This window comes from Gobio gobio, assembly GCF_949357685.1.
Source record: "Gobio gobio genome assembly, chromosome: 1".
NCBI lineage: Eukaryota > Metazoa > Chordata > Actinopteri > Cypriniformes > Gobionidae > Gobio > Gobio gobio.
In genome coordinates this window covers 81,631,904-81,659,231 of record NC_137097.1, presented here as the reverse complement: position 1 = coordinate 81,659,231, position 27,328 = coordinate 81,631,904, and the positions used below count along the sequence as shown (strand labels likewise).

General features: G+C 40.4%; 2 protein-coding genes across 2 annotated transcripts in view; both read left to right on the top strand.

The window, feature by feature from the left end:
• The window catches only part of LOC307126510 (uncharacterized protein), a 65,333-nt gene that overhangs the window by 26,893 nt on the left and 11,112 nt on the right, over nucleotides 1-27,328 (top strand). The gene's annotated exons all lie outside the window — the stretch shown is intronic.
• On the top strand, nucleotides 804-27,328 carry LOC307123462 (uncharacterized protein; the record flags this gene model as incomplete). The annotated part of the gene is made up of 12 exons (XM_079811993.1): nucleotides 804-866; nucleotides 4,676-4,784; nucleotides 5,830-5,992; nucleotides 6,102-6,294; nucleotides 7,640-7,747; nucleotides 10,118-10,225; nucleotides 11,368-11,475; nucleotides 12,189-12,251; nucleotides 12,887-14,870; nucleotides 14,982-15,050; nucleotides 23,649-23,777; nucleotides 27,105-27,328. The coding sequence occupies 12 exons, from the start codon at nucleotides 804-806 to the stop codon at nucleotides 27,326-27,328; spliced, it is 3,321 nt and encodes a 1,106-aa protein (XP_079668119.1).

Genomic DNA, 27,328 nt, shown 5'->3' with positions numbered 1-27,328 from the left:
AAACCTTCTGCTGGGAAACCTTGGGTCCTCCATCATGTGGATGTGACTTTGACACGTACCACCTACCTAAGCATTGTTGAGCCCATGTCCAGCCTTTCATGGAAACGGTATTCCCTGTGGCTGTGGCTCTTTCAGCAGATAATGCACCGCCACAAAGCACAAATGCTTCAGGAATGGTTTGAGGAGCACAACAACGAGTTTGAGGTGTTGACTTGACCTCCAAATTCCCCAGATCTCAATCCAATCGAGCATCTGTGGGATGTGCTGAACAAACAAGTCCGATCCATGGAGGCCCCACCTCGCAACTTACAGGACTTAAAAGATCTGCTGCTAACATCTTGGAGCCAGATACCACAGCACAGCTTCAGCGGTCTAGTGGAGTCATGCCACGACGGGTCCGCAAAAGGGGGACCAACACAATACTAGGATAATGTTATAATGTTATGCCTGATCGGAAATATAAATATTAAAAATGATATAAATTAGAATAAAATAAACATTCTTTGTTTTAATGGTGCTTTATATATCGACATAATGTGTGTAATATTAAGTGAAATGCAATCTTCACATACACTCATCAACAGGTCACTGAACAAACTAACCCTGGAACTGAACCTGCTCCGTTTTTTTTTACTGAAAGTTGAGGTTATCCGCTTACTTTCCCTCAAACATACCCGGATATGTCACATAACCTGCTTTCTGGAATACCCCTGATGTTGTTCATTGCTCTGCTCCCTTTTCTCCTGGTTTGGTTGTTGTTATTAAATAAATTCACCTTCTTTTATTGTTTATTTGTTGCAATCATGAGTCTCATGGTCTCTCGTCAGGTGAGATTCAGATCAGATGTATCTAGTGCCAGTGTGAAGGTCAGACAGAAAACAGAAACACTGATATATCAACATTGATATGATGCCGATTCAACACTTGTCCATCATGAACTGTGATATAGTGTCAGTGAGCGGCTTCTGTATCATAGAGTCAGTCTAAACACTCAGATGTCAGATCAGAGGAAGTTCACAACCACAGGAGGAGCTGATGATGATAAAGGAAGAGCTGTGACTATATAAAGAACAGAAAGACTGACAGAAACAGAAAATGGCTGATAAGTGTGATCTGTGTCTGCTGGGACTGATCGTTCTCTCTTCTCTTCTCTCAGGTAAACACATCTGTTTATCTAGAAGATATCATAAAAGATCTGTATGATGGGAACATATTCAAAAACTGATTCTGGCAAGTGTTTGGTAAAGAGTTTTAACTGTTGCTGAAAGTCATGTCATGGAGTTTGGTTGATTGTGTTTTATTCCTGAATGCACTGATATTTGTCATAATGTGTGTCATAGTGTCATTCACATCTGATCAAAGCTCTTCATTTATTTTCAAATAATTCATTCACTCACAGAGAGCTTTTGCAGATATTTATACCTCATAACAAAACATTATATTAATTATAGAAATTTCTATGACTTCTTAAAGATTTTATTCATTTGAATGACTTCTAGAAATCACACTTTCCCTCATATATCCAGGTTTTCAGAGATTGTGGGAATCATCTTATAATGACAATAGTTTAGAAAACTCATATATTTGATTACCACCATTTATTTCTGATATACAGGTGCAAGAAAAAGTGTGAACCCCTGGCAGAATCTGTGAATAATTTAACAAAATATGAGAGATCATACAAAATGCGTTACTTTTTATTTAGTACTGTCCTGAATAAGATATGTTACATCAAATATGTTTACATAAAGTCCACAAGACACAAAAAATACCCCGTTCAAAAGTTTACACACCCTTAAATCTTAATACTGTGTGTCAGGCCCTGTTTATCCACAGCTCTCTGTGTGTGTGTGTGTGTGTGTGTGTGTGTGTCGTTCTCTGATGATCCACGGCTGTGTGTGTGTGTGTGTGTGTGTGAGTGAGTGAGTGTGTGTGTCGTTCCCTGGATTATCCACGACTGTGTCTGTGTGTGTGAGAGAGTGTGAGACGTTCTCTGATGATCCACGGCTGTGTGTGTGTGTGAGTGTGTGTGTGTGTGTGTGTGAGTGTGTGTGTCGTTCCCTGATGATCCACAGCTGTGTGTGTGTGAGTGTGTGTGTGTCGTTCCCTGATGATCCACAGCTGTGTGTGTGTGTGAGTGAGTGTGTATGTCGTTCTCTGATGATCCGTGTGTCAGTGTGTGTGTGTGTGTGTGTGTGGTTCTCTAATGATCCACAGCTGTGAGCGTGTGTGTGTGTGTGTGTGTGGTTCTCTAATGATCCACGGCTGTGTGTGTGTGTGTGTGCGTGCATGTGTGTAAGTGAGTGAGTGAGTATGTGTGGTTCCCTGGATTATCCACGGCTGTGTGTATGTGTGTGTGTGTGTGTGTGTGAGTGGTTCCCTGGATTATCCACGGCTGTGTGTGTGTGTATGTATGTGTGTGTGTGAGTGTTTGTGTTGTTCCCTGGATGATCCACGGCTGTGTGTGTGGGTGTGTGTGTGTGTTGTTCTCTGATGTGATGATCCACGGCTGTTTGTGTGTGTCATTCTCTGATGTGATGATCCACAGCTGTGTGTGTGTGTGTGTGTGTGTGTGTGTGTGTGTGTGTGTGTGTGTGTGTGTGTGTGTGTGTGTGTGTGTGAGTGATGTGTGTGTGTGTGTGTGTGTGTGTGTGTGTGTGTGTGTGTGTGTGTGTGTGAGTGTGTGTGTGTGTGCGTGTGTGTGTGAGTGTGCGTGTCGTTCCCTGGATGATCCACGGCTATGTGTGTGTGTGTGTGTGAGTGTGTGTGTGTGTGTGTTTGTGTAAGTGTGCGTGTCGTTCTCTGATGTGATGATCCACGGCTGTGTGTGTGTGTGTGTGTGTCGTTCTCTGATGTGATGATCCACGGCTGTGTGTGTGTGTGTGTGTGTGTGTGTGTCGTTTTCTGATGTGATGATCCACTGCTGTGTGTGTGTGTGTGTGTGTGTGTGTGTGTCGTTCTCTGATGTGATGATCCACGGCTGTGTGTGTGTGTGTGTGAGTGTGTGTGTGTGTGTGTGTGTGTGAGTGTGAGTGTGCGTGTCGTTCTCTGATGTGATGATCCACGGCTGTGTGTGTGTGTGTGTGTGTGTGTGTGTGTGTCGTTCTCTGATGTGATGATCCTCGGCTGTGTGTGTGTGTGTCGTTCTCTGATGTGATGATCCACGGCTGTGTGTGTGTGTGTGTGTGTGTGTCGTTCTCTGATGTGATGATCCACGGCTGTGTGTGTGTGTGTGTGTGAGTGTGTGTGTGTGTGTGTTCTGGTATTCATCACGTTGTGGGGACATGAATCTGTTTACACAGTCACGTCATGGGGACCTCTTGCGTTGTGGGGACCAAAAATGAGGTCCCCATAAGGGAAACCATTAAAATGAGTAGAGAATCTGTTCTGAAGGTGGTGGGCGGAGTTTTAGCTTTGGCCCATAACACACGTTTTTGAGGTAGTGTGCGTGTGTGTAGGGAGTGCTCAGTTGCGCCCCCAAACCTTTCTGACTGGTAATGCACTCACGTCTCCACACACACATTTTCCAATTATGGTTAGGCTCCGCCCACTTCCTACGCATCGTTAAGATCGATTTCAGCAAAGACATACGTATTAAATTGACACTTGACTTCACAAACTTCATTAAACAAGAAGAAGAAGAACAATACTTCACAAAAAGAAGATTACATGCAGAAAATGCCAAGGGACGAAGAGGAAAAAGGTGAAACACAAGGTAAGCAGCACATATGTTATTAAGTTAGTAATTACTTTAGGTAACGTTAGCAGGCTAGCTCACTGATGAGGCTAAATGTGGCCTGACGATATTAGCGATCACATAATCATTCAATTTAATGTTAAAGACTACATTTTAAATGAAAAGCGTCGCCTAATGTTTAGACTGAAATGATTGCTATTGGAACGATTCGGTTAATATTAAATTAGTTTCTGTCTAGTTCGCGTTAGTGTTGGAGGGGTGGATTATTTTATGCTTTATATTAAAGAAATTTTATATTTTTGTCAGGGCACATGTTGAAATCATATTTTTGTCAGGGCACATGTTGAAATCATATTTTTATCAGGGCACATGTTGGAATATAATCTCGCGGGGGGAGGGGGGGTTTGCACTCGATGTCAGGCTCCTGTTTATAGTGTTTGACTGTAATTATGAAGAATTAAAGATCAGTATTTGTTTATTTACATTTAAAGTGAATTTGTAGACTACATATAATCCACAGATCATTACCAAAGGGCTTCAGAGAGAAATTAAGTAAAATTAAACAACTAAAATGGTAAGTAGCTTTATGAATAAATTATTAAACTTATTTTTAGTTAAATAAATAGTAGTTATAAACCAGGGTTTGTAGGTGAATCGTGCAGAAGAATAAGTTAATCATTTTTAAATAATTTCTCATGGCTACTGTACAATATATAGGAACATATTTTTATTTGTGAGCGATTAGAGTCTAAGTGAACATAGTGAGTTGATGCCTTTAAGGCTAGTGTTGTGCCAGACATTGATTATCCTTGTTCTATTGTCATTGCATACATTGTGATAAAATGACCGTGTGTACATGAGAGTAATACAGTACAGTGTTACATTACAATAACATTATTATCTGCTTATTGAAAATACTAGTTTAATTTTGCATGTCTCCCCATTTTCACACTAATTCTTTACACATCTTTTTCCAAGTTTGAAATGCCACCACGAATCAGCCCCCTTAAGGATGCCGTGCATCATGTGGTTTCAAAGACTGACAAGACATTCAAATTAGATGTGAAGTATATAAATGCAGAGAAAGGTAAGGTGGTGTATGGTGTGATTTATCAGTCATTAAAGGGGGGGTGAAACACTCATTTTCAGTCAATCTTGTGTAAATCTTGAGTGTCTATAGAGTAGTATTGCATCTTTCATATCTCCGAAAAGTCTTTAGTTTTATTATTTTTATAAAAGAAAGATACGCTGTACCGAGTCTTTCCGAAAAAAGCTGAGCGGCTGTGGACGTATCGTTCAGGCAGAGCTAAAGAATGACGAGCGCACGCAACTCTTGTGTTGAGCTATGCATATTTACAGAGAAAAACAATGGAATCGATAGCTAACAATACAAAGACATTTGAAGCATTTTTACTCACCGCCTGCTACCAACACACGACCGTGAACCTTAATCGCTGGGACCGCTCCATCTTTCAGCATTAGACCAGCTACAAATCCTGAGTTGAACTGGGGCTTGTTTATAAACCATCGTCGCCGAAATTCAGGGAACAAACAAACACTTGCACAACTCCTGCTCCGAAAAAACAAACTCCATCCACTGTCCCATTAACGCTAGGTTCTTTGGGAAGCTGTGCAGGGTTGTCTTGCTTTGGTGACATTGTTGATTCAGTGAAGTCCTGTGACTGCAGTGCAGCCGGCTTAAGCGTTTGCTCTCGCTCTAGTCGCGCGCGCGCGCGCCTTTCCAAGGACATTCCGCCCCATGTGACGTCACACTCGAAAAAACTTTCCAAAACTTATGAGAAACCGGAAGGAGTATTTTTGGCACAGAAATACTCCATCAATCGTCCAACTTTAAAAAAAAAAACTTTGTCCATGTTTAGGATGGGAATCCAAGTCTTTAACAGTGTAAAAAGCTCAGTATGCATGAAACAGCATTTCACCCCCCCCTTAATTACTATCATATGCATGTCCTAACCATAATCTTATGAGCATCTGGGTACATTACTTAGGCACCTGTTGCAGCTTATTTAAAATCAGCTAACTATTGATGTATTTTGTGTTTGTGTGTGTAATTGGTGTTCTTTATCTGCAAGATTTTCTTTTTGTGAATGTTTTTTTTCTGTAATTTGCAGGACGAGGTCTATTTGCAAAGGGTTCCTTTTGCAAAGGAGATTTTGTTGTTGAGTACAGGGGAGAGATGATAAATGATGCAGAACTGCAGAGGAGAAGAAAGCGTTACCACGCGTCCTGTGCTGCGTTTATGTTTGATTTCAAGTGGCGAGGGAAAACATGGTGGTAAGATGTCAAGTTGAACAAAAGCTATATACCTTATGCTATACTATAGTAAAAAAAAAAAAAAAGACTGAGAGTATTACTCATTTTCTTATGTTTTCATATTTTTAAGCATTGATGCCTCAAGAGAAGATGAATCCTTTGGGCGGATAGTTAATGATGACCACAAACATCCAAATTGTAAGATGAAGAAAATTGATGTGAATGGAAAGCCCCACCTTTGTCTTTTTACCCTTCATGACATTAAAGAAGGAGAAGAAATCACCTATGATTATGGAGGAGAAGACTACCCATGGAGAACACAAGTATGTTGCAAGGCACTGTGTACATAATAGCTCATTGTTGCAACGTGTCAAGCAAGTTGGTTGTTGATTAGATTAAAATTTGAATCTATTCGAAATATATTAATCTAACTTACCCGTATTACTATTTTAATACAAATTGTAATGGGTATACACCAATAAATGATATCCAAATCTCAGAAAGCTTCAATCCAAGTTAAGTGACTTTTAGGTGAATGTTTCTCTTTTGCCCCTAAACTTTATACGTTTAAGTCAGGGTTTTTGCTGCATAGAGAAATATGAGGCTGCCGCCTCCGTCAAATTTCGTGCCGCCTCCGTCTGTCGACAACTCAAACAGGCAGTCACTTGCTCAGATTAGGCATGTTGTGATAATTAAATAATCATCAGAAATATATATTGTCACATGATCCTTCAGCAATCAATATTAGTATATTATGATTTGCTGGTACAAAGTTCTAAATACTAGTCCTACTAAATACTATTTGTGCAATAAGTATGGTCCATTAATGACCACTTAAAACATTTGTCTTCTAATATTTGTATTATTATTTATATTACAATTAGTGTAGTAATTAAGGTTAAAATGGAGAATTCCACTGCAAAGAGGCAAGTTAGAGTCATTTTGTGGCTGCATGTAATGCCATTATTGGTGCATGCATGCTCTTTAATAAATATACATGTAGTCTAGTTGCTCAAAAAAGTATTGCAGATCATAACTGCTTACTTATTTGTGAAATTTTAAAATGTTAATAATAGTGAATAGTAATGAATGCAAGTAAATATACTTTAACCCCTCAAAAAAGTTTAAAATAGTGCTAAAAGGCAAACTTATTTTTCCTGATGTACAGTAGGATATATACATATGAATTCATACTGAATAAAGATCGAAATCGATATTTGTGCCCATCGTCTCATAAGCTAATGTTGATTTTAGGCATCTATGCTGTAAATCCACCAGTTAGCTATGGTGTTGCGGCACATACATTATGCAGGTTATATAAATTTTATGCAAGTTATTTTGCCACACAATATATTTAGAGTTTTCCTTTAACTAAAACTAGACTAACAAAAAATATATAATATATATATTATATAATATATAATATATAGATATGTGAATGACTAAAACTAACAAGGACATTTGGCACAAGACTAAGACTAAATTAAAAATAGGTGACAAAATTAACACTACCACCTCCGCCTCATTTTGAGCCAGGAAAAACCCTGGTTTAAGTTATATGTGGCATACAATGGCCATATTGCATTTCACGATCACAAACAAAATCCAGTGGTTACAAACAATGATCCATGTCCTAATATCTTGTCATATGACTGTTGTCTGTTACAGATGTGCAGCATTGCTGTTAATACCAGCGCAGCAGGTCACGGTGATCCTTCTGTCCGGTACGAGACTCAGATGGACGAGGAATCGGCTCAGATCAGCTCTCCTCAACAGGTACGTTCATGTTCATCACTGAAAATGTAACTCTTTGCCCTGTTTTAGTGTTTTTAAAGCATATTTTGATGCGTATCTGGTGTAAATCCCCAAACCCAACAGTTTAATGACAGGTGTCCAGTGTCTCAGTGGTAGAGGAGAATCTAGGGCCAGTTTTGTCCTCCACAGGGATTTTTTCCGGGTTAATAGTTGCTTTAAAGTGGACACTCACGACGTCCCCACAACACACTTTCAGTCAGTGTTTGAGTTCAAACTTGTTTTTTGAACTGGATGAAACTGGTCCCCATAAGGAACTTTAACAGTGTGTGTGTTTGAGGTCCTCATGAAGCCTGTTTTATTCCAGATGTGTGTGTGTGTGTGTGCAGACAGAGTTTGACTGGACAGTAGTACATGTTTAAAGATGAAGTTGCCCTGTCTTTCTCTCTGAAGTCATGCGGTGTCGTCTTCAGACTTCTCTCTTGTGTTTCCATGTCCTAATATCTTGTCATATGACTGTTGTCTGTTACAGATGTGCAGCATTGCTGTTAATACCAGCGCATCAGGTCACGGTGATCCTTCTGTCCGGTCAGAGACTCAGATGGACGAGGAATCGGCTCAGATCAGCTCTCCTCAACAGGTACGTTCATGTTCATCACTGAAAATGTAACTCTTTGCCCTGTTTTAGTGTTTTTAAAGCATATTTTGATGCGTATCTGGTGTAAATCCCCAAACCCAACAGTTTAATGACAGGTGTCCAGTGTCTCAGTGGTAGAGGAGAATCTAGGGCCAGTTTTGTCCTCCACAGGGATTTTTCCCGGGTTAATAGTTGCTTTAAAGTGGACACTCACGACGTCCCCACAACACACTTTCAGTCAGTGTTTGAGTTCAAACTTGTTTTTTGAACTGGATGAAACTGGTCCCCATAAGGAACTTTAACAGTGTGTGTGTTTGAGGTCCTCATGAAGCCTGTTTTATTCCAGATGTGTGTGTGTGTGTGTGCAGACAGAGTTTGACTGGACAGTAGTACATGTTTAAAGATGAAGTTGCTCTGTCTTTCTCTCTGAAGTCATGCGGTGTCGTCTTCAGACTTCTCTCTTGTGTTTCCATGTCCTAATATCTTGTCATATGACTGTTGTCTGTTACAGATGTGCAGCATTGCTGTTAATACCAGCGCAGCAGGTCACGGTGATCCTTCTGTCCGGTCAGAGACTCAGATGGACGAGGAATCGGCTCAGATCAGCTCTCCTCAACAGGTACGTTCATGTTCATCACTGAAAATGTAACTCTTTGCCCTGTTTTAGTGTTTTTAAAGCATATTTTGATGCGTATCTGGTGTAAATCCCCAAACCCAACAGTTTAATGACAGGTGTCCAGTGTCTCAGTGGTAGAGGAGAATCTAGGGCCAGTTTTGTCCTCCACAGGGATTTTTCCCGGGTTAATAGTTGCTTTAAAGTGGACACTCACGACGTCCCCACAACACACTTTCAGTCAGTGTTTGAGTTCAAACTTGTTTTTTGAACTGGATGAAACTGGTCCCCATAAGGAACTTTAACAGTGTGTGTGTTTGAGGTCCTCATGAAGCCTGTTTTATTCCAGATGTGTGTGTGTGTGTGCAGACAGAGTTTGACTGGACAGTAGTACATGTTTAAAGATGAAGTTGCCCTGTCTTTCTCTCTGAAGTCATGCGGTGTCGTCTTCAGACTTCTCTCTTGTGTTTCCATGTCCTAATATCTTGTCATATGACTGTTGTCTGTTACAGATGTGCAGCATTGCTGTTAATACCAGCGCAGCAGGTCACGGTGATCCTTCTGTCCGGTCAGAGACTCAGATGGACGAGGAATCGGCTCAGATCAGCTCTCCTCAACAGGTACGTTCATGTTCATCACTGAAAATGTAACTCTTTGCCCTGTTTTAGTGTTTTTAAAGCATATTTTGATGCGTATCTGGTGTAAATCCCCAAACCCAACAGTTTAATGACAGGTGTCCAGTGTCTCAGTGGTAGAGGAGAATCTAGGGCCAGTTTTGTCCTCCACAGGGATTTTTCCCGGGTTAATAGTTGCTTTAAAGTGGACACTCACGACGTCCCCACAACACACTTTCAGTCAGTGTTTGAGTTCAAACTTGTTTTTTGAACTGGATGAAACTGGTCCCCATAAGGAACTTTAACAGTGTGTGTGTTTGAGGTCCTCATGAAGCCTGTTTTATTCCAGATGTGTGTGTGTGTGTGTGTGTGTGTGTGTGTGTGCAGACAGAGTTTGACTGGACAGTAGTACATGTTTAAAGATGAAGTTGCTCTGTCTTTCTCTCTGAAGTCATGCGGTGTCGTCTTCAGACTTCTCTCTTGTGTTTCCATGTCCTAATATCTTGTCATATGACTGTTGTCTGTTACAGATGTGCAGCATTGCTGTTAATACCAGCGCATCAGGTCACGGTGATCCTTCTGTCCGGTACGAGACTCAGATGGACGAGGAATCGGCTCAGATCAGCTCTCCTCAACAGGTACGTTCATGTTCATCACTGAAAATGTAACTCTTTGCCCTGTTTTAGTGTTTTTAAAGCATATTTTGATGCGTATCTGGTGTAAATCCCCAAACCCAACAGTTTAATGACAGGTGTCCAGTGTCTCAGTGGTAGAGGAGAATCTAGGGCCAGTTTTGTCCTCCACAGGGATTTTTCCCGGGTTAATAGTTGCTTTAAAGTGGACACTCACGACGTCCCCACAACACACTTTCAGTCAGTGTTTGAGTTCAAACTTGTTTTTTGAACTGGATGAAACTGGTCCCCATAAGGAACTTTAACAGTGTGTGTGTTTGAGGTCCTCATGAAGCCTGTTTTATTCCAGATGTGTGTGTGTGTGTGTGTGTGTGTGTGTGTGTGTGCAGACAGAGTTTGACTGGACAGTAGTACATGTTTAAAGATGAAGTTGCTCTGTCTTTCTCTCTGAAGTCATGCGGTGTCGTCTTCAGACTTCTCTCTTGTGTTTCCATGTCCTAATATCTTGTCATATGACTGTTGTCTCTTACAGATGTGCAGCATTGCTGTTAATACCAGCGCAGCAGGTCACGGTGATCCTTCTGTCCGGTCAGAGACTCAGATGGACGAGGAATCGGCTCAGATCAGCTCTCCTCAACAGGTACGTTCATGTTCATCACTGAAAATGTAACTCTTTGCCCTGTTTTAGTGTTTTTAAAGCATATTTTGATGCGTATCTGGTGTAAATCCCCAAACCCAACAGTTTAATGACAGGTGTCCAGTGTCTCAGTGGTAGAGGAGAATCTAGGGCCAGTTTTGTCCTCCACAGGGATTTTTTCCGGGTTAATAGTTGCTTTAAAGTGGACACTCACGACGTCCCCACAACACACTTTCAGTCAGTGTTTGAGTTCAAACTTGTTTTTTGAACTGGATGAAACTGGTCCCCATAAGGAACTTTAACAGTGTGTGTGTTTGAGGTCCTCATGAAGCCTGTTTTATTCCAGATGTGTGTGTGTGTGTGTGCAGACAGAGTTTGACTGGACAGTAGTACATGTTTAAAGATGAAGTTGCTCTGTCTTTCTCTCTGAAGTCATGCGGTGTCGTCTTCAGACTTCTCTCTTGTGTTTCCATGTCCTAATATCTTGTCATATGACTGTTGTCTCTTACAGATGTGCAGCATTGCTGTTAATACCAGCGCAGCAGGTCACGGTGATCCTTCTGTCCGGTCAGAGACTCAGATGGACGAGGAATCGGCTCAGATCAGCTCTCCTCAACAGGTACGTTCATGTTCATCACTGAAGTGTTGCACATTTTTACCGTTGCAAATGTGGCAAGTATGTGTATTTTGTACATTGTCAACTGCTTTTTGTCACTTAAAGGGATATTTCATCCAAAAATGAAAATTAGCCCATGATTTACTCTCCCTCAAGTCTTCCTAGGTGTGTATGACATTCTTCTTTCAGACAAATAAAATCTGAGTTATTACAAAAGTCCAGGCTAATCCAAGCATTAGAATGGCAGTAATAGTTGCTCTGTTTTTGAAGTCCGTAAAAAATGCATCTGTCCGTCAAATAACTGCTCCACACGGCTCCAGGGGTGTTAATAAAGGCCTTCTGAAGCGATTCGATGCGTTTGTGTAAGAAAAATATCCATACAACTTTATAAAGTAAACTTTCGGCCGATCGCCTTCCCTGTTCAATTTATGGAAAAATTGTTGAAAGTTTTTGGGTGAACTATCCCTTTAATTAGAAGCGCCACAATTTTAAAATCGTCTTCTGTTAGTTACATAGCGACGAAACAGACATTTAGAAGTTTATTTTAAAATGCAAGTATTGAAACAAAACAAAAAAACCTCTGTAAATTTGCATTTTTGCAATGCTATAATTGTCCAATTGGATGATCAAAAGTTCTACACACACTTGCAGTCTTATTTTTGAACCTCAAATACTATTTTATAATAATTCATGTTGATTATACTTTTTGTTTACAGATTGTGACACAGCTCCAAAATGAGGTTTTTGTACCCAGACTGAGACGGACTAAAAGTGTCATGGTAAGTCTTCTAGTAATTGGCCCTTGACTATCCTGAAATTATTATTATTTTATGATCATGCACTTACTTTGCGTCTGTGCTTCTCAGTTCACTCGTTTTTGACAAGCTTTGGAGTTTTTTCATCTTTTGCACCTAGCTTATAAATTGCTAATAACAAAAAGTTAAATGTTCACTGAGCGTTTTCTATGCGATCAAGTGTTTAGATGTCCTCTCGATCAGATTATAAAAAGAATCCAATCCAATAGAAATTTTATTTGGATCTAGCTCAATCGTAGCAATTAAGGTATTTTACATAAAGGCTTTTCAGTTGGATCGAGCCATCAATCGAATTACTAATGGAGTTTGGTTGCATGCAAACGTAGCCATTGTTATTTCATATTGATCAGGGATTTTGCTTAGAGCTGCCATCAAAATGTATTCTCATTATCAATTACTTGGTGACTAGTGTAACTTAATGCAATAAGAATATATTATTGTGAAATCATTTTGACTATAAAATATTAGAGAATCATCAAAAATGGAATACCTAAACAGTTAATTGATTATCACAAATAGTTGCCAATTTATGTCTGTTAATTTACTGATCAATTAATTGTGGCAGTTCAACCCATTTCTAATTAACTTTTTTTTTTTAGCTAAAAGACACAGATCCTCAAGATTCTGGTGAGCTCTTTGATTCTACACCCGAGAGTTCAGATAATTACGTTCCCGATACCACTTCCGACAGTGACAGTGATGTTAGCCTTGCTCTAAACCCAACAAAACGTCAACTTCTTGATGAACTGGATGTTGATGAATCTGGCTCAGTGAGCTCCCCTGACTGTGATTCCACAACCACAGACAAAGTGAACAGCCTTGCGTCTGATGCACCTGGAACAGGAGAAGAACCCAGTTCAAGTCAGAACACAATAGACAGCGTGGTTGTATGTGAATACCAAAAAAGAGATGGCGGTAGAGTGTACAACAAGAGACATTACTGCTTGTATTGCTCTAAACCATACGCTAAGATGGCAAGGCATCTAGAAAGTTCACATGAAAATAAATCAGATGTTGCTCGAGCTCTAAGCTTTCCAAAGGGTTCAAAGGAGAGAAAACAACAGCTGGGTTATATTCGCAACCGAGGAAACTATGCCCACAATGCTGCTGTTATGGAATCAGGAAAGGGGGAACTGGTGCCATACAAACGACCACCTAAAAAAGTGCAGGGAGAAGATTTCATGCATTGTGCATACTGTCAAGGACTTTTTACTAGAAGGGTCCTGTGGCGACACATGCGTTCTTGTAAACTTAAACCCCAGTCAGTCCTCCTCAAACCAGGAAAAAATCGTGTTCAGTCCATGTGTACATACACTGGGCCTGTGCCTTCAAACGTGACCAAACACCTGTGGGGAGTAATCAGTGCCATGAATCCTGACCCAATCACAGATATAATAAAAAATGACACCGTAATTACTGAATTTGGGCAGCGCTTGTTAAACAAAGGTGGGCTATCAGACAAAAACAAACAGTGTGTGCGAGAGAAGATGCGAGAATTGGGACGGTTGATTCACAATGCGAGGAGAGTCACCTCTTTAAAAACAATGGAAGATTGTGTAAATCCAAAGAAGTACATGAAGACTGTCAAGGCTGTCAAGTATACGTGTGGGTATGACAGTGAAACAGACAAATTCATGATTCCATCGCTTGCAAACAAGCTTGGTAATTCCCTGGTCAAAGTAAGCAAACTCTTAAAAGCTCAGGGCTTAATCTCAAATGATGAACAGCTTGTGAAGAATGCCAGTGAGTTTCTTGAAGTCCATGCGAACAAGTGGAATGAGCTGATCTCGGCTACAGCATTGAGGAACATCAGTGAAGCAAAGTGGAATCTGCCCACTATCATGCCCTTTACTGAAGATGTCCAAAAAATGCATACCTATCTCAGTGAAGTGCAAGACGAGTGGTTCAAATTACTTTCCGAAAGTCCCTCTACTAAAGCCTGGATGGAGCTGGCGAAGGTATGTCTAGCCCAGATGATTCTCTTTAACCGGCGCAGGGAAGGAGAGGTGGCCAGCATGCCTCTGTCTGCATTTCTATCAAGAGACACTTCTGATCCGCATGAGGATGTGGACTGGGCACTCTCTGAAGTAGAAAAAAAACTCTGCAGACACTTCACAAGGGTTATCACCAGGGGAAAGCGTGGTCGACCAGTTCCAATACTTCTGACTCCAAAAATGCTGTGTGCCTTAGAACTCCTTGTTAAGCAGAGAGAGGCTTGTGCAGTTTTAAAAGACAATGCCTATATGTTTGCGAGACCAGAAGCCATGACACATTTCCGAGGGTCAGACTGCCTCCGTGGCTTTGCAAAGGCGTGTGGTGCAAAGTGTCCCAAGTCACTGACATCTACCAGACTGCGAAAGCATGCCGCAACCCTTTCAACAGTGCTGAATATGACCGACACAGAGATGGACCAGCTGGCAAACTTTCTTGGACACGACATAAGAATACATCGTGAGTTCTATCGACTCCCTGAGAAGACCCTGCAACTTGCCAAGATCAGCAAAGTCCTAATGGCCCTTGAGCAAGGAAGATTAGCTGAGTTCCATGGCAAGAACTTGGATGAAATTGGGATCGATCCTGATGGTGTGTTATTTTATTTGTCTTTCTTTGATTTTCTGTTTACCATGTTTTCATATACCATGTGTTTATGATCCATTATATACCATTGTTAAGCTGCACTTTCAACTTCCACAGAAAAAGTTCTTGACTGTGATGAGGAAGAAGGGAGCATACAAGAGGAACCCTGTTCATCTACCGTTGACGGTTTGTATTTCTGTCAAAATATACACTACTTAATTTTGCATAGTTTGCATTCATACTTTTCAGTTACGTGACTTGTAAAGACCTGACAGGCAAAAACATTGTTCCAACATTGAAGATGCTCCAGTACGCCTAGGATTGGGTAACAAACTGATACTTTTAAAACGTACCGGTGCCTGAACCAATACTTTAAAAAAAAAAAAGAGACACAAAACAAGGTGGATGAGATTAAAGAATGTCTATTTATTTATTTATTATTATTTAAAACTTTATTACAAGTTTAAAGTATACTTAAATATATAAATAAATACAAAACACAGTTTACTTAAAGGTCCCATGGCATGGCATTTTTCTATTATTTTATAATGTTTCCTGAGGTGTACTTATATTGTTAGAATGACTTTTACATCATAAAATGTCATAATTTAGAAATAAAAGGCATTTTTTCTATACTGCTGTTTGCCCTGTGGCTGAATGCCCTGCTTCAAGAGGTGTGTCTGCTGTGAGACTTCAGTAAAAACGCCCACTGTTGTGATTGGCTGACATCTTTGCATTTTAAATGAGCGGAGGGGGCGTGGTTTAACTTGGTCTACGAGGCACGAGCAGGCACGAGCTGCTGCCAGAGAGACGGATGGACCTGAGTTCACTTCACATCAGTTCTCAGCATGTCTGAACTGTTGTAGTTACAGCATATACTTCAGGTTATTAGTCTATTTCTAGTCGGAGGGACTGTCACTCATGTCAGAAAGTTAGTAACTTTAGTAAATTATGGATCAGCGCTGACTGGAGACGCCAACCGTTTAGAACGATTCAGTCCGATTTGGTGAACTGATTCGGTTCACTAAAAAGAACAGGTTCAAAAGAAAGATCGTTCGCGAACCGGACATCACTAACGTACCAGAGACGGAGCTCAGCGATCGCTAACAAAGTTATTTATAGTACCTACTGAGTTATGAGAGCGCTGTCAGTCAGCGCGAGTTTATTGTGTTTGTATCTGAGAGTTCTGAATAAACACGAGTCCCAGTCACACCGAGTCCGTCTTCATCATTATTACCAACTTTGTAACACATGCAAAGTACCATTACAGCTGTCGAGATGAACGAGTTAAAAGTAAGTGTTGATAATAGCATTATTTTTAAAATAAAATAAGTGTCAGTGCACAGCGCAAACAAAGGCAAGGCAAGGCAAGGCAAGTTTATTTGTATAGCACATTTCATACACAGTGGCAATTCAAAGTGCTTTACACAGAAATGAAATAAAAATATTACAGTTATAATAGGAATTAAAAGAAATAAAAAATAAAGAAAACATTGAAAGATAAAAATAAAGAGTATAATTAAAAATAAAAACAGGGTTAAATTTAAGCATATAAATTAAAATGCAAGCAGTTCGGACAAAGCACGTACAGTGGCACAGTGCTCATTCAGTAAATGCACAGCTGAACAAATGTGTTTTGAGTCTGGATTTGAAAGTGGCTACTGTTGGAGCACATCTGATCTGTTCAGGAAGCTGGTTCCAGCTACGGCTGGCATAATAGCTAAACGCAGACTCTCCTTGCTTTGGGTGAACCCTTGGTATTTCTAATTGTCTTGATCCTGATGATCTGAGTGATCTGTTGGGTTTGTATTTAATCAGCATATCTGCAATGTATTGAGGTCCTAGGTCATTTAGTGATTTATATACAAGTAATAGCACTTTAAAATCGATCCTAAATGTAACTGGAAGCCAGTGTAAAGATCTGAGGACTGGTGTGATACGGTCATATTTTCTGGTTCTGCTCAGGATCCTGGCAGCAGCGTTCTGTATGAGCTGCAGCTGTCTAATGGTCTTTTTGGGAAGGCCGGTGAGGAGACCATTACAATAGTCCACCCTACTGGTAATAAAAGCATGAACGAGTTTCTCTAAGTCTTGCCTGGAAACAAAGCATCTAATTCTTGATATATTTTTGAGATGATAGTAAGCGGATTTAGTTATTGCTTTGACATGACTATTGAAACTCAGGTCTGACTCCAAAATCACACCAAGATTCCTGACTTGATTTTTTGATTTCAGGCCTTTAGCCTCAAGATATGCATTCACCTTGAGAATTTCATCTTTGTTTCCAAATGTAGTAATTTCAGTTTTGTCTTTGTTTAACTGAAGAAAGTTTTGGCACATCCAACTGTTAACTTCATCAATGCATTTACATAGAGAGTCAATGGGGCTGTAGTCATTAGGTGATAGGGCTAAGTAGATCTGGGTGTCGTCAGCATAGCTGTGGTAAGCCATTTTGTTATTTTTCATTATTTGGCTGAGTGGCAGCATATACAGGTTGAATAGTAGTGGTGCAAGAATTGACCCTTGTGGGACTCCGCATGTCATGGATGTCCACTCAGACTTATGGTCACCTATACTCACATAATAACCTCTCCCTTCTAAGTATGACCTGAACCATTTGAGGACCATTCCAGAAAGCCCAACCCAATTTTCTAGCCTGTCAAGAAGTATTTTGTGGTCAACAGTGTCGAATGCAGCACTGAGGTCCAGTAGTACCAGAATTGATGTTTTGCCTGTATCTGTATTGAGGCGAAAATCATTTATAATCTTTATGAGCGCTGTCTCTGTGCTGTGATGCGGTCGGAAACCAGATTGAAAATTGTCAAAGTATCCGTTTGAGTTCAAGAATTTGTTCAGCTGACTGAAAACAACTTTTTCAATGATCTTGCCTATGAAGGGGAGATTTGAGATTGGTCTGTAGTTGCTCAGTATGGAGTTATCCAGATTTCTCTTTTTCAGGAGAGGCTTTACTACTGCGGTTTTTAGGGAGTTTGGAAAAGTCCCAGAAAGAAGTGAGGAGTTTACAACTTCTAGGAGATCTGCTTCCAAACAGTTAAACACACTTTTGAAAAAAGAAGTGGGGAGTGTGTCAAGGGCGCAGGTTGATGTTTTAAGGTGCTGTACTGTTTCTTCTAAAATTTTACCATCAATTGCTTCGAAATCAGTCATAGTAACTTTCTGAGGCTGTGGTCTGATCTGATTCACCCCAGAGAAACTCAAGGATGTGCTAATCGCATTTCTGATATTAATGATTTTCTCTGAGAAGAAGGAAGCAAACTCACTACATTTGCTGTCTGAGAGCATTTCACTGGGAATGTGACTCGGGGGGGTTTGTTAGTCTCTCTACAGTAGCAAAGAGAGTGCGTGTGTTGTTTATGTTTCTGTTTATAATATTTGAAAAGAAGGTCTGTCTAGCTTTGCCTAGTTCCACATTGAAAGCACGAAGACTGTCTTTATAGATCTTATAATGGACTACAAGTTTTGTCTTTCGCCACATGCGTTCCGATTTCCTGCATTGTCTTTTCATTAATTGCACTGCTGTTGAGTTTCTCCAAGGTGCTTTTTGTTTGCCACTCTTTTTTCTGACTTTCACAGGAGCAATATCATCAATTACACCCTTAACTTTTGAGTTAAAAGAGTCAAGGAGAAAATCAACAGAGTCTGCAGATATGCTTGGTGTTAGAGATATAGCCTTCATAAACAGCACACTAGTGTTCTCATTTAAGCATCTCTTTTTGACAGAGACAGATCTAGTTTCAATGGCAGGAGAGATTGATATATCAAAGAAAATACAGAAATGATCAGACAGTGCCACATCCTTAATAACTATTGATGAAATATTTAGACCCTTACTGATAAGTAAATCTAGAGTGTGTACACGATCATGTGTGGGTCCGTGAACATGTTGTGTCAAATCAAAAGTGTTAAGAACAGTCATGAGATCTTTTGTTGTACTGGATTCAGCATTGTCAATGTGAATGTTAAAATCCCCAGCAATAGCAAAACAGTCATACTCAGATGAGATTGCTGATAACAGCTCTGTAAAGTCATCAATAAAGGCCGGAGAATATTTCGGAGGCCTATAAATAATGATAAGCAGGATGCGTGGAGCACCTTTTAGCACAATGCCCAGATATTCTAGAGACAAATAGTCACCAAATGATACTTGCTTACATTGATAAACATCTTTAAATAGAGCAGCGACCCCCCCCCCCCCCCCCCTTCTGACTGGTCTGCAGACACTCATAAAAGTAAAGTTAGGAGGGGCTGTTTCATTGAGGACTGTTGCACTGCAGCTGTCTTCTAGCCACGTTTCATTTAGAAGCAAAAAATCTAGGTTGTTTGTGGATATTAAGTCGTTGACTAGAAATGATTTGTTTTTAAGTGAACGGATGTTTAAGAGTGCTAACTTAACAGTATTAATTTTATTTTTTTCCCCCATAGTAATCTTAGTTTGACAATTAACAGGCAGCAGATTAGATGGGTTTGCCATACGGCCTGAGAAAGCCTTGGACTTTCTATCACGTACCAGAACAGAAATAGAGAAAGATAAAGGCACACTGGATTCACGCATGTTTTGTAAACATTTGATAAGATTGCTGGTGACTTTGCGAGGACCCAGAACACGTCACTGAGAGCTGGTATCAGTTGTTTTTGGTGCAGATGGAGGAGGGTGTGTGCCCTGACGTTGTGACCGAAGAAATCTCACAGGAGGAGGGGCAGAGCGAGCTGGGCCCACAGTCTTTGGTGGTTGTGGGCCTTGACGCTTTTTGGTTGATATCTGGGGGCTCGCAGCGATCGAGTGTGATTGTCTGTTTCCAGTATAAACAAAATCCATTTTCTCTGTGAAGCTCAGAGGCGGGGATGCTGTAGAGCGGAATAACATGTCTGGTGAGGGGGGCTGTTTCTCTGGTGTTACCGGAAGCTGCAATATGTTATCGTCCGGTTCAAGGAGTGACATTTCTTCCAGCCTATTGCTTATATTACATATAAGTTTTAAAATTTCACCAGTGTCACTCCTGATGGTCCCCATTTTTACCAGTGCCTCCACAGACTCCACAGTATGGGCTGAGATGTTACTGTTTAGTGCCTCGATCTGTGTCATTTGGAGCAGTTCTAATTCGTCACAGTCTATCTGTGGTGAGCTCTGAGGGCGGGGCTCAGCTGGGAGTGTGTCCATGAGAAGTGGTTGTTGTGGCTGCGTGGTGTTATCATTGTCCTTGTGGGGTGTATCAACCGCATGTCCATTCAGATGCTGAAATGAAGTCCTGTGATCGTACTTTACTGGTGTGTGTGTGCCATCCAGGTTGAGTGGGTTAGCACACACAGCTGAAGGATGATGAAGGGAAAAATAAATATTGTCCTTTAGCACTCTTGCACCGAGTTTGTTTGGGTGGAGGCCATTTGATGTAAACAGTTGTCTCTGACTCCAGAAGAGATTAAAATTGTCGATTAAAGTTCACTCCCTTCATGTTGCAGGTTTTTTGCAGCCATGTATTAAGCCCAAGTAGCCGTGAAAACCTATTTGTTCCTTTTGCTGGAAGTGGTCCACTGATGAACGGCTGAACTTTCAGTTTCCTAAGTGTTTCAAAAAGTTCATTAAAATCCCTCTTTAGAAGTTCTGACTCCTCTCTCTGAATATCGTTCTTTCCCACATGAATGATAAGTCGATTTGCAGTCTTGTGTTTCATCAGAATGTTCTTAAGTTCCCTGTTGACATCAGAAACTGTTGCTTGTGGAAGGCAGCATGTAGTTGTATCCCTGCTGCTAATGTTTCTGATTGTTGAGTCGCCCACTATCAGAGTCCTGGGCTCGGCTGCGCTCTGAGCTGAGGGCCGCTGTCTGCTCGACCTTGAGCGCCTGTTAGCATTAGTGTTAGCTGCGGGCTGATTCAATCTGTGTTCGGTCACATTTATCACGTTTGGGGATTCCTCACCCACATTCATTAGCTCTTCAAATCTGTTTTCAAGATGTATATTTGGTGGTAGAAAACTAGTGTTTGCAATCCTTGTGTCTGGGGTAGAGCATGCTACTGCGGCAATATGTGATGCTCGTGACAATCTGATGTCTCGAGTGCCTTTGGGTCTCGCTCCCTGTTTGTTCCATTGATTAGTGTGTTGATCAGTTACTTGTTTCTCTACATGTTGAGTAGCACTACATTTATGGGACTCACCGGCAGTGTGCAGAGGGCGATCATGATGAAGCTCTGCTGTGTGATTCGTCTGGTTGGATGGTTCCGTAAATAACTTTGTTTCAAGAACTGCAATCCTTTGTAAAAGTCTGTGGCAGTTTGTGCAGCAAGTAGATTCTAGAAGAGGCATTTTCTTATCCTTTTGAATGTAGGCAGCTGTGTTTTCTCTTCTCCGGAATGTAAGCTGGAGGCAGTGGGAGGCTGGTCGGTTGAAATATTCCGCTTTTTGTTTAGGAATTCAGTCACCAGAGTTTCTAATTTTATCATTGGAGTCAAGCTTTGTCGTTTGAGCAATGTGCTGATTTGCTGAAGTTGTAAAATATAGAAGCGATAGAGCAAAGCGCGGAGCAGTAAGCAAGAGCGTCCGAACAGTAGCGAAGCAGGAAGTAAAAAAGCCAAAGACACAACAGCAGTAATCGAATGTAATCCAGTTTATTGTGGGGCTAGGCTGGCTAGCCCGAATATGCTCACGCTTACTCCCTTCTGCTTAATCTTACGCCGCGTTTGGTGCCTCCGCTGTCGGCGTGTGTGAGGCCGATGTTGAGCAGAAACTCATGACTGTATGCACATTTTAGAACCGGTAGACGCGACGAGGACGTACAAAAACACTGACTCACAAGATAGAAAACACGAAAACACCGTTCTGTCTGGAGAGAGAGAAGCCGCTGCGTGTGCACGAAAAATAAATAATTAGCTACACATCAGAAATCACTGATCACAGATCAGAAGGAACTGAAAAAAGACTTCTGTTTTCATCTGTACATCCAAACACTGAGAAACTGCCAGCATTCACTCGTTCACAAGGAATGATCTCTCGAGCGTTTGCATGGGCGTGCCAGATTCTCTGGGCGGAGGAAAGGGAGGTAACCGTTCCTGTTTGGACGTCAAACCAGGAGACTTCAGGATTGGCTCGTCTGGCCTGTCATTTTCTCAAAGGCAGAGAAAGACAGCCAGAACTCGTGTTTACACCGATCAACATTTCTATCTACTTGGGGACAATATTCAGGCTAGGGGAACTCATATTAATGTTGAAAAACCTCATAAAATGAAAATTTCATGCCATGGGACCTTTACTAATACTAGTGAACTAATTTAACACTAAATAACAGTTACAGTAATAACAGCAGTCGTCTGTGTTCTTGGTCTGCTACAAACCAGCTTCAGCTTTATTGCAGAAATATGACCATATTCTCTGGCTAAATATTCTAGAACGCATCGCCTTATTGTTTCCATGGCGATGCGTCGTGCTTCTCACATGACACACAGCAGCCGTGATAGCTCAGCTATATCGGGTTTATTTCGTTTTTCTTTTTTATTCAAAATATTCACAAACTTGCTAACTTTGTCATGAACTATCTGATATTGGGATTTTCAAATGTGTGTTAGTTGATCTATACTGCGCGATGGGCGGCGCCATATTAGTTTACGCCTCAGAGAATCGGATTTGTCGGATTTACATCACGTAAATTCATTCACGTCTCACAAAACACATGAAAGTAAGTGACCTGAACTGGGAGAAAAATAGAGTAAACTATAGAGTCACTATATAATGTGTATCTGATATGAATAAAACACGTAGTTTATAACTATATAACTATAAGAAGTTATAACTGTCTGAAAGGATTGTTTTTGCCGCTTCCATAGACAATGAGCATTTAAATGTCTGAAACCTAAAATAAACATTGTGGTTGAAAACACTGAGTAGTTGTGATATGTGACGAGCGCTGAGCGTGTCTGTCTCTGGCTCGGCGCCAGCCAAAGTGCGAAAGCACGTTTGAATTTAAGTGGCACCGAATGAGGCATTGAAATCTGCGTTCTGATTTGGTCCGGTACATACCGGTTACATAGGTACCGGGTTTCGGTACCCCAACCCTAAGTACGCCGAGCAAACACTTTTTTGATGAAACTGCTTATTATGTATCGAATGCCTCCAAGCTATTCTTCAACATGTTTTACACTAAACATTCATTCTGGAGTGATTTTTCTTTTTGTGCTACCATAAGATTTGTTTCATTAGAGAAACGTGTACATTTGTCGTAAAATGCTAGCTGATCCACTCTTCTCATGTTGGGTGGGTCATGGCACAGAACGAACCATGTCAAATGATTGTTAATATTACATTTATGCATTTTGTTACATTTACATTTATGCATTTGGCAGACACTTTTATCCAAAGCGACTTACATTGCATTCAAGGTACACATTTTACATTTGTCAGTTCTTGCTTTCCCTGGGAATTGAACCCATGACCTTGGCGTTGCTAGCGCTATGCTCTACTGTTTGACCAACAGGAAAGCTGTAGCTCAAACATTATTTCAATAATATTATTTCAATAATATTGAAATAAAATGGTTAAATACTCAGTTTACTTGAGCTTATGTTTGATTAAATGTCCGCTAGAAAGATTCATGATGTAGATGTAGTTCAATTATACTTGCAATAATGAACACAATTGCACTTTTATGCAAGAATTATTTAAAATCATTAGTGTGACAAATAACACATCAGTTGTGTATTGTCAGCATTCTAGAGTACCGGTTTATATATTTCTGAAAATGTTATTATATAAAATAATGTTGACTTATTTTCCATAGAACCATCAGCAGAGGTGGCACTTCCTCCTTCCGAGAGGAATGATATGCCGCCACCACCCAAGAGACGCAAACCACCATCAGATGAAGAGATGCCTTCAAGAGTCAGTGCTGTGAGGCCTTCTTCCAAAGGTTAACTCTTCACACATTTCTCTTTAGCATGTCTGCTTCTTTCTGTAGATGTACTGTCAGTTTATAGACTAAACTCAATGATCATTTTAGGCCAGGGTATTTTAGGTCAATCAAACAGTGATTTTTACACTAAATGTAATTCTATTTATAGGTAGAGTGCACATAATTTTCCTTGCACTGTAGATGCTGACATAAATACTAGGGCTGTCCTCAACTAAAGATTTTTCTAGTCAACTAGTTGTCGTTCATTTAAGCCAGGGGTGGGGAACGTTGATCCTGGAGGGCCACTCTCTTGCAGTGTTTAGTAGAAAACACTCATCTGCCTGTAAGTTTAGTAATCCTGAAGACCTTGATTAGCTTTAGGTATGTTTGATTAGGGTTGGAGCTAAACTTCCCCTGTGACTAACGACTAATTACATTTTGGTCGACCAAACGTCTTCTAGTCGGCTACCAGTTAGACCACTATTAGGGGGCAGCTAGGGCTGTGACGGTGGAAGTTTCTTACCACCACGGTGGTAATGGACCAACTTCCGGCGGTGGTTAGGTGCGCCAGCGCACGTGTGTGTATATATATAATATATATATATATATAGAATATTACAAATATAAATGAGGCTCAAACATCCATTGAAGCATGCGTGTTTATTTTAGTACTGCAGACAACACACTGCAGCCTGGTAACATTTAAATAAATATTAGTAAATCATGGTAGGCTAATATAAGTTTAGGCTTTGTTTGATTATGCGCTGCGAGAGAAAGCGAAACTAAAAATCTCTAGCGTGTATGAAATGCGCTATACACATAAACTTGACGCATCTTAAAGGGTTAGTTCACCCAAAGAAAATCTTGGTCGACTGAAGTCCTGAAATTTTCGACTAAAAATGATGTTAGGAAAAAAAAAACTTTACATTAATTAGCTGCGCGCTGTGCGCAGTACTTGGTAGCCTTGATGTCTGCCTAAATGAATTCTAAATAAACATAAACTAGTAGGCTATTTGCAGTATATTAAATGGTTTTGCACTGAAATGAGTCTGACACACGAGTCTGTCGGCTCTGACAGCGTGGCATCACATGCACCTGCGCAATATCACAGCCTATGATTTCCCAAAATATAGTAACTTACTATGTTGTCAACTAGTGATATCATCACAAGAACTTTTGAGGAATATGCAACATAATTTAGACAATTGTTTTTGTCATATGTATTATAATAACTGACAGACACTAATATTTCAGCCGCTCTGTGAACATAGGATCAGCTCAGCTTCACGGCTGAGACACGAATAGACTATTAACTTAAAGCTTTTACTCGTAAACACAAAAGGCACGTCCACTTTAATAAAAAAGGAATATTTATTAAACAAGCCAGATCAAGAGCAGAAACAAAATAAATTGCATAACTGAAAAATAAAGCATAGGCTCAAAACTAATACAAACAGTGGCCACACACATTAGGCTCCAAATAAAAAAACATTGAAATATGGCAATTCTGATATGTTCATATAGCCTACTCAAAACAGACGGGGCAACCTAACGCAGACAAGTTAGCTTACCGTCTTTAGGGGATATGACATGTTTGTCGAGCTGTGATATGCAAACTGTTGCTTGCAAAATTAGCATTGTGTCTTTTTTTTCCCCATTTTCTATTTTTTTTTAAATGTTGCCACACTGCCGATGTCTTTGTTGACATGGTAGAAGAGGACTGACTAGGAAAACGCTCTCACAATTAAATAAATAAAACACAGCAAAGTAGCCTAACGTTACTTCAGTCTGTCTCTCTTCTCCAGTGGGTTGGGCTAATCCAAAATAAGTGAAAACAATGGGGGTGTTCTGAAGACAGACTGTTACCTGTGAAACAGGGGTGCTCTGAAAACACCCCCATTAGCAATTAGTGCTCTCCACCTGATGAAATGAACACGACAAAACTGATGAAATGAACGCGGCAAAAAATCGACCAATGAGAATTTTGGTCGAGCCAGAACGTATCGACTAATAATCGACTAATTGACTGGGAGATTACAGTCCTACATCTTCAGAACACAAATTAAGATATTTAAGTGTAAATCCGATGGCTCTGAAAGGCCTCCATTGGCTCAATGCACTTTACACTCTCAAGACCCTTAAAAGACACTAAAGACGTCGATACAAAGTCCATCTCACTACAGTGGTTCTACAATAACTTTATGAATTGGCGAGAATAGTTTTTGTGCGCAAAAAAAACCTAAATAACGACTTATATAGTGATGACTATTTCAAAACACAGCATCATGAAGCTTCGAAGCGTTATGAATCAGTGAGCCGATTCATGATTCGGATTATGTGTCAAACCGCCAAACTGCTGAAGTCATGTGACTTTGGCGATCCAAACTGCTGAATCGACTCACTGATTCATAACACTTTGAAGCTTCATGATGCAGTGTTTTCAAATCGGTCATCACTATATAAGTCGTTATTTATTTTTTATTTTTTGCGCACAGAAACTATTCTGGTCTCTTCATAAAGTTATTGTAGAACCACTGTAGTGAGATGGGCTTTGTATCGACGTCTTTAGTACCTTTTAAGGGTCTTGAGAGTGTAAAGTGCATTGAGCCAGTGGAGGCCTTTCAGAGCCATCAGATTTACACTAAAATATCTTCATTTGTGTTCTGAAGATGAACGGAGGTCTGACGGGTGTCCAACCACATGAGGGGAAGGACAGAATTTACATTTTTGGGTGAACTAACCCTTTAAGTCTAATAACAAGCACACACTGTGTTCAGTACAATTTGAAGTAAAATGTATATGCCCTACACCGTTTTGTACTTTACCACAGTAAATGACATGACCCCTAATTTAAAGCAAACAAAAGGAAGACCTGTTTATAATCCCATGTGAGAGACGTAAATGAAGATTTGGGAAAATAAATAAGAGATTCCATGTCCAGCAGAATAAAATGGAGTAAGCCTATTGTTAAATTCGTGGAAAATCGGGTGACCAGATCACAAAACGCAAAGCTAAATTTGGCTCAGCTCACAAAGCCTACCTCTCTCGTTCGGCATGAATCCATATGTTTCCATGGGTGCGATGTAACATTTAATTGCAAACCCATTATTTATTTTGTAAACAAAGCTTTGTGCTTCACTCGTGTCACAATATTCACGTCCAAAAAAAGGTGTTTTGGCCGACCACCGCCAGTGCTACTCAGCCCCCGCGGTGGTGCGGTTGTCACGTTTACCGGCACAGCCCTAGGGGCAGCCCTATTAAAAACTGATAATAGGATTCAGAACTTCAGATTGGAATTCTAGCACACACTTTTTATCATTTCAATTATTTTCTGTCCACTTTTAGGTAAAACTACCCAGAAGAAGACACCCTGGCAGCAGACTGAGGTGCAGGCGGTGGAAAGGCACATGAAGCGTTTCATCACATCATTCACTGTACCAGCAAAGAGCGACTGTGACAAATGTTTAAAAGCTGAACCAGAAGCGCTGAAGAACCGCGATTGGAAGACCGTAAAGTTTTACATATATAATCGCATTACAGCTTCCAAAAAGAAATTGCAGTGCAGATAA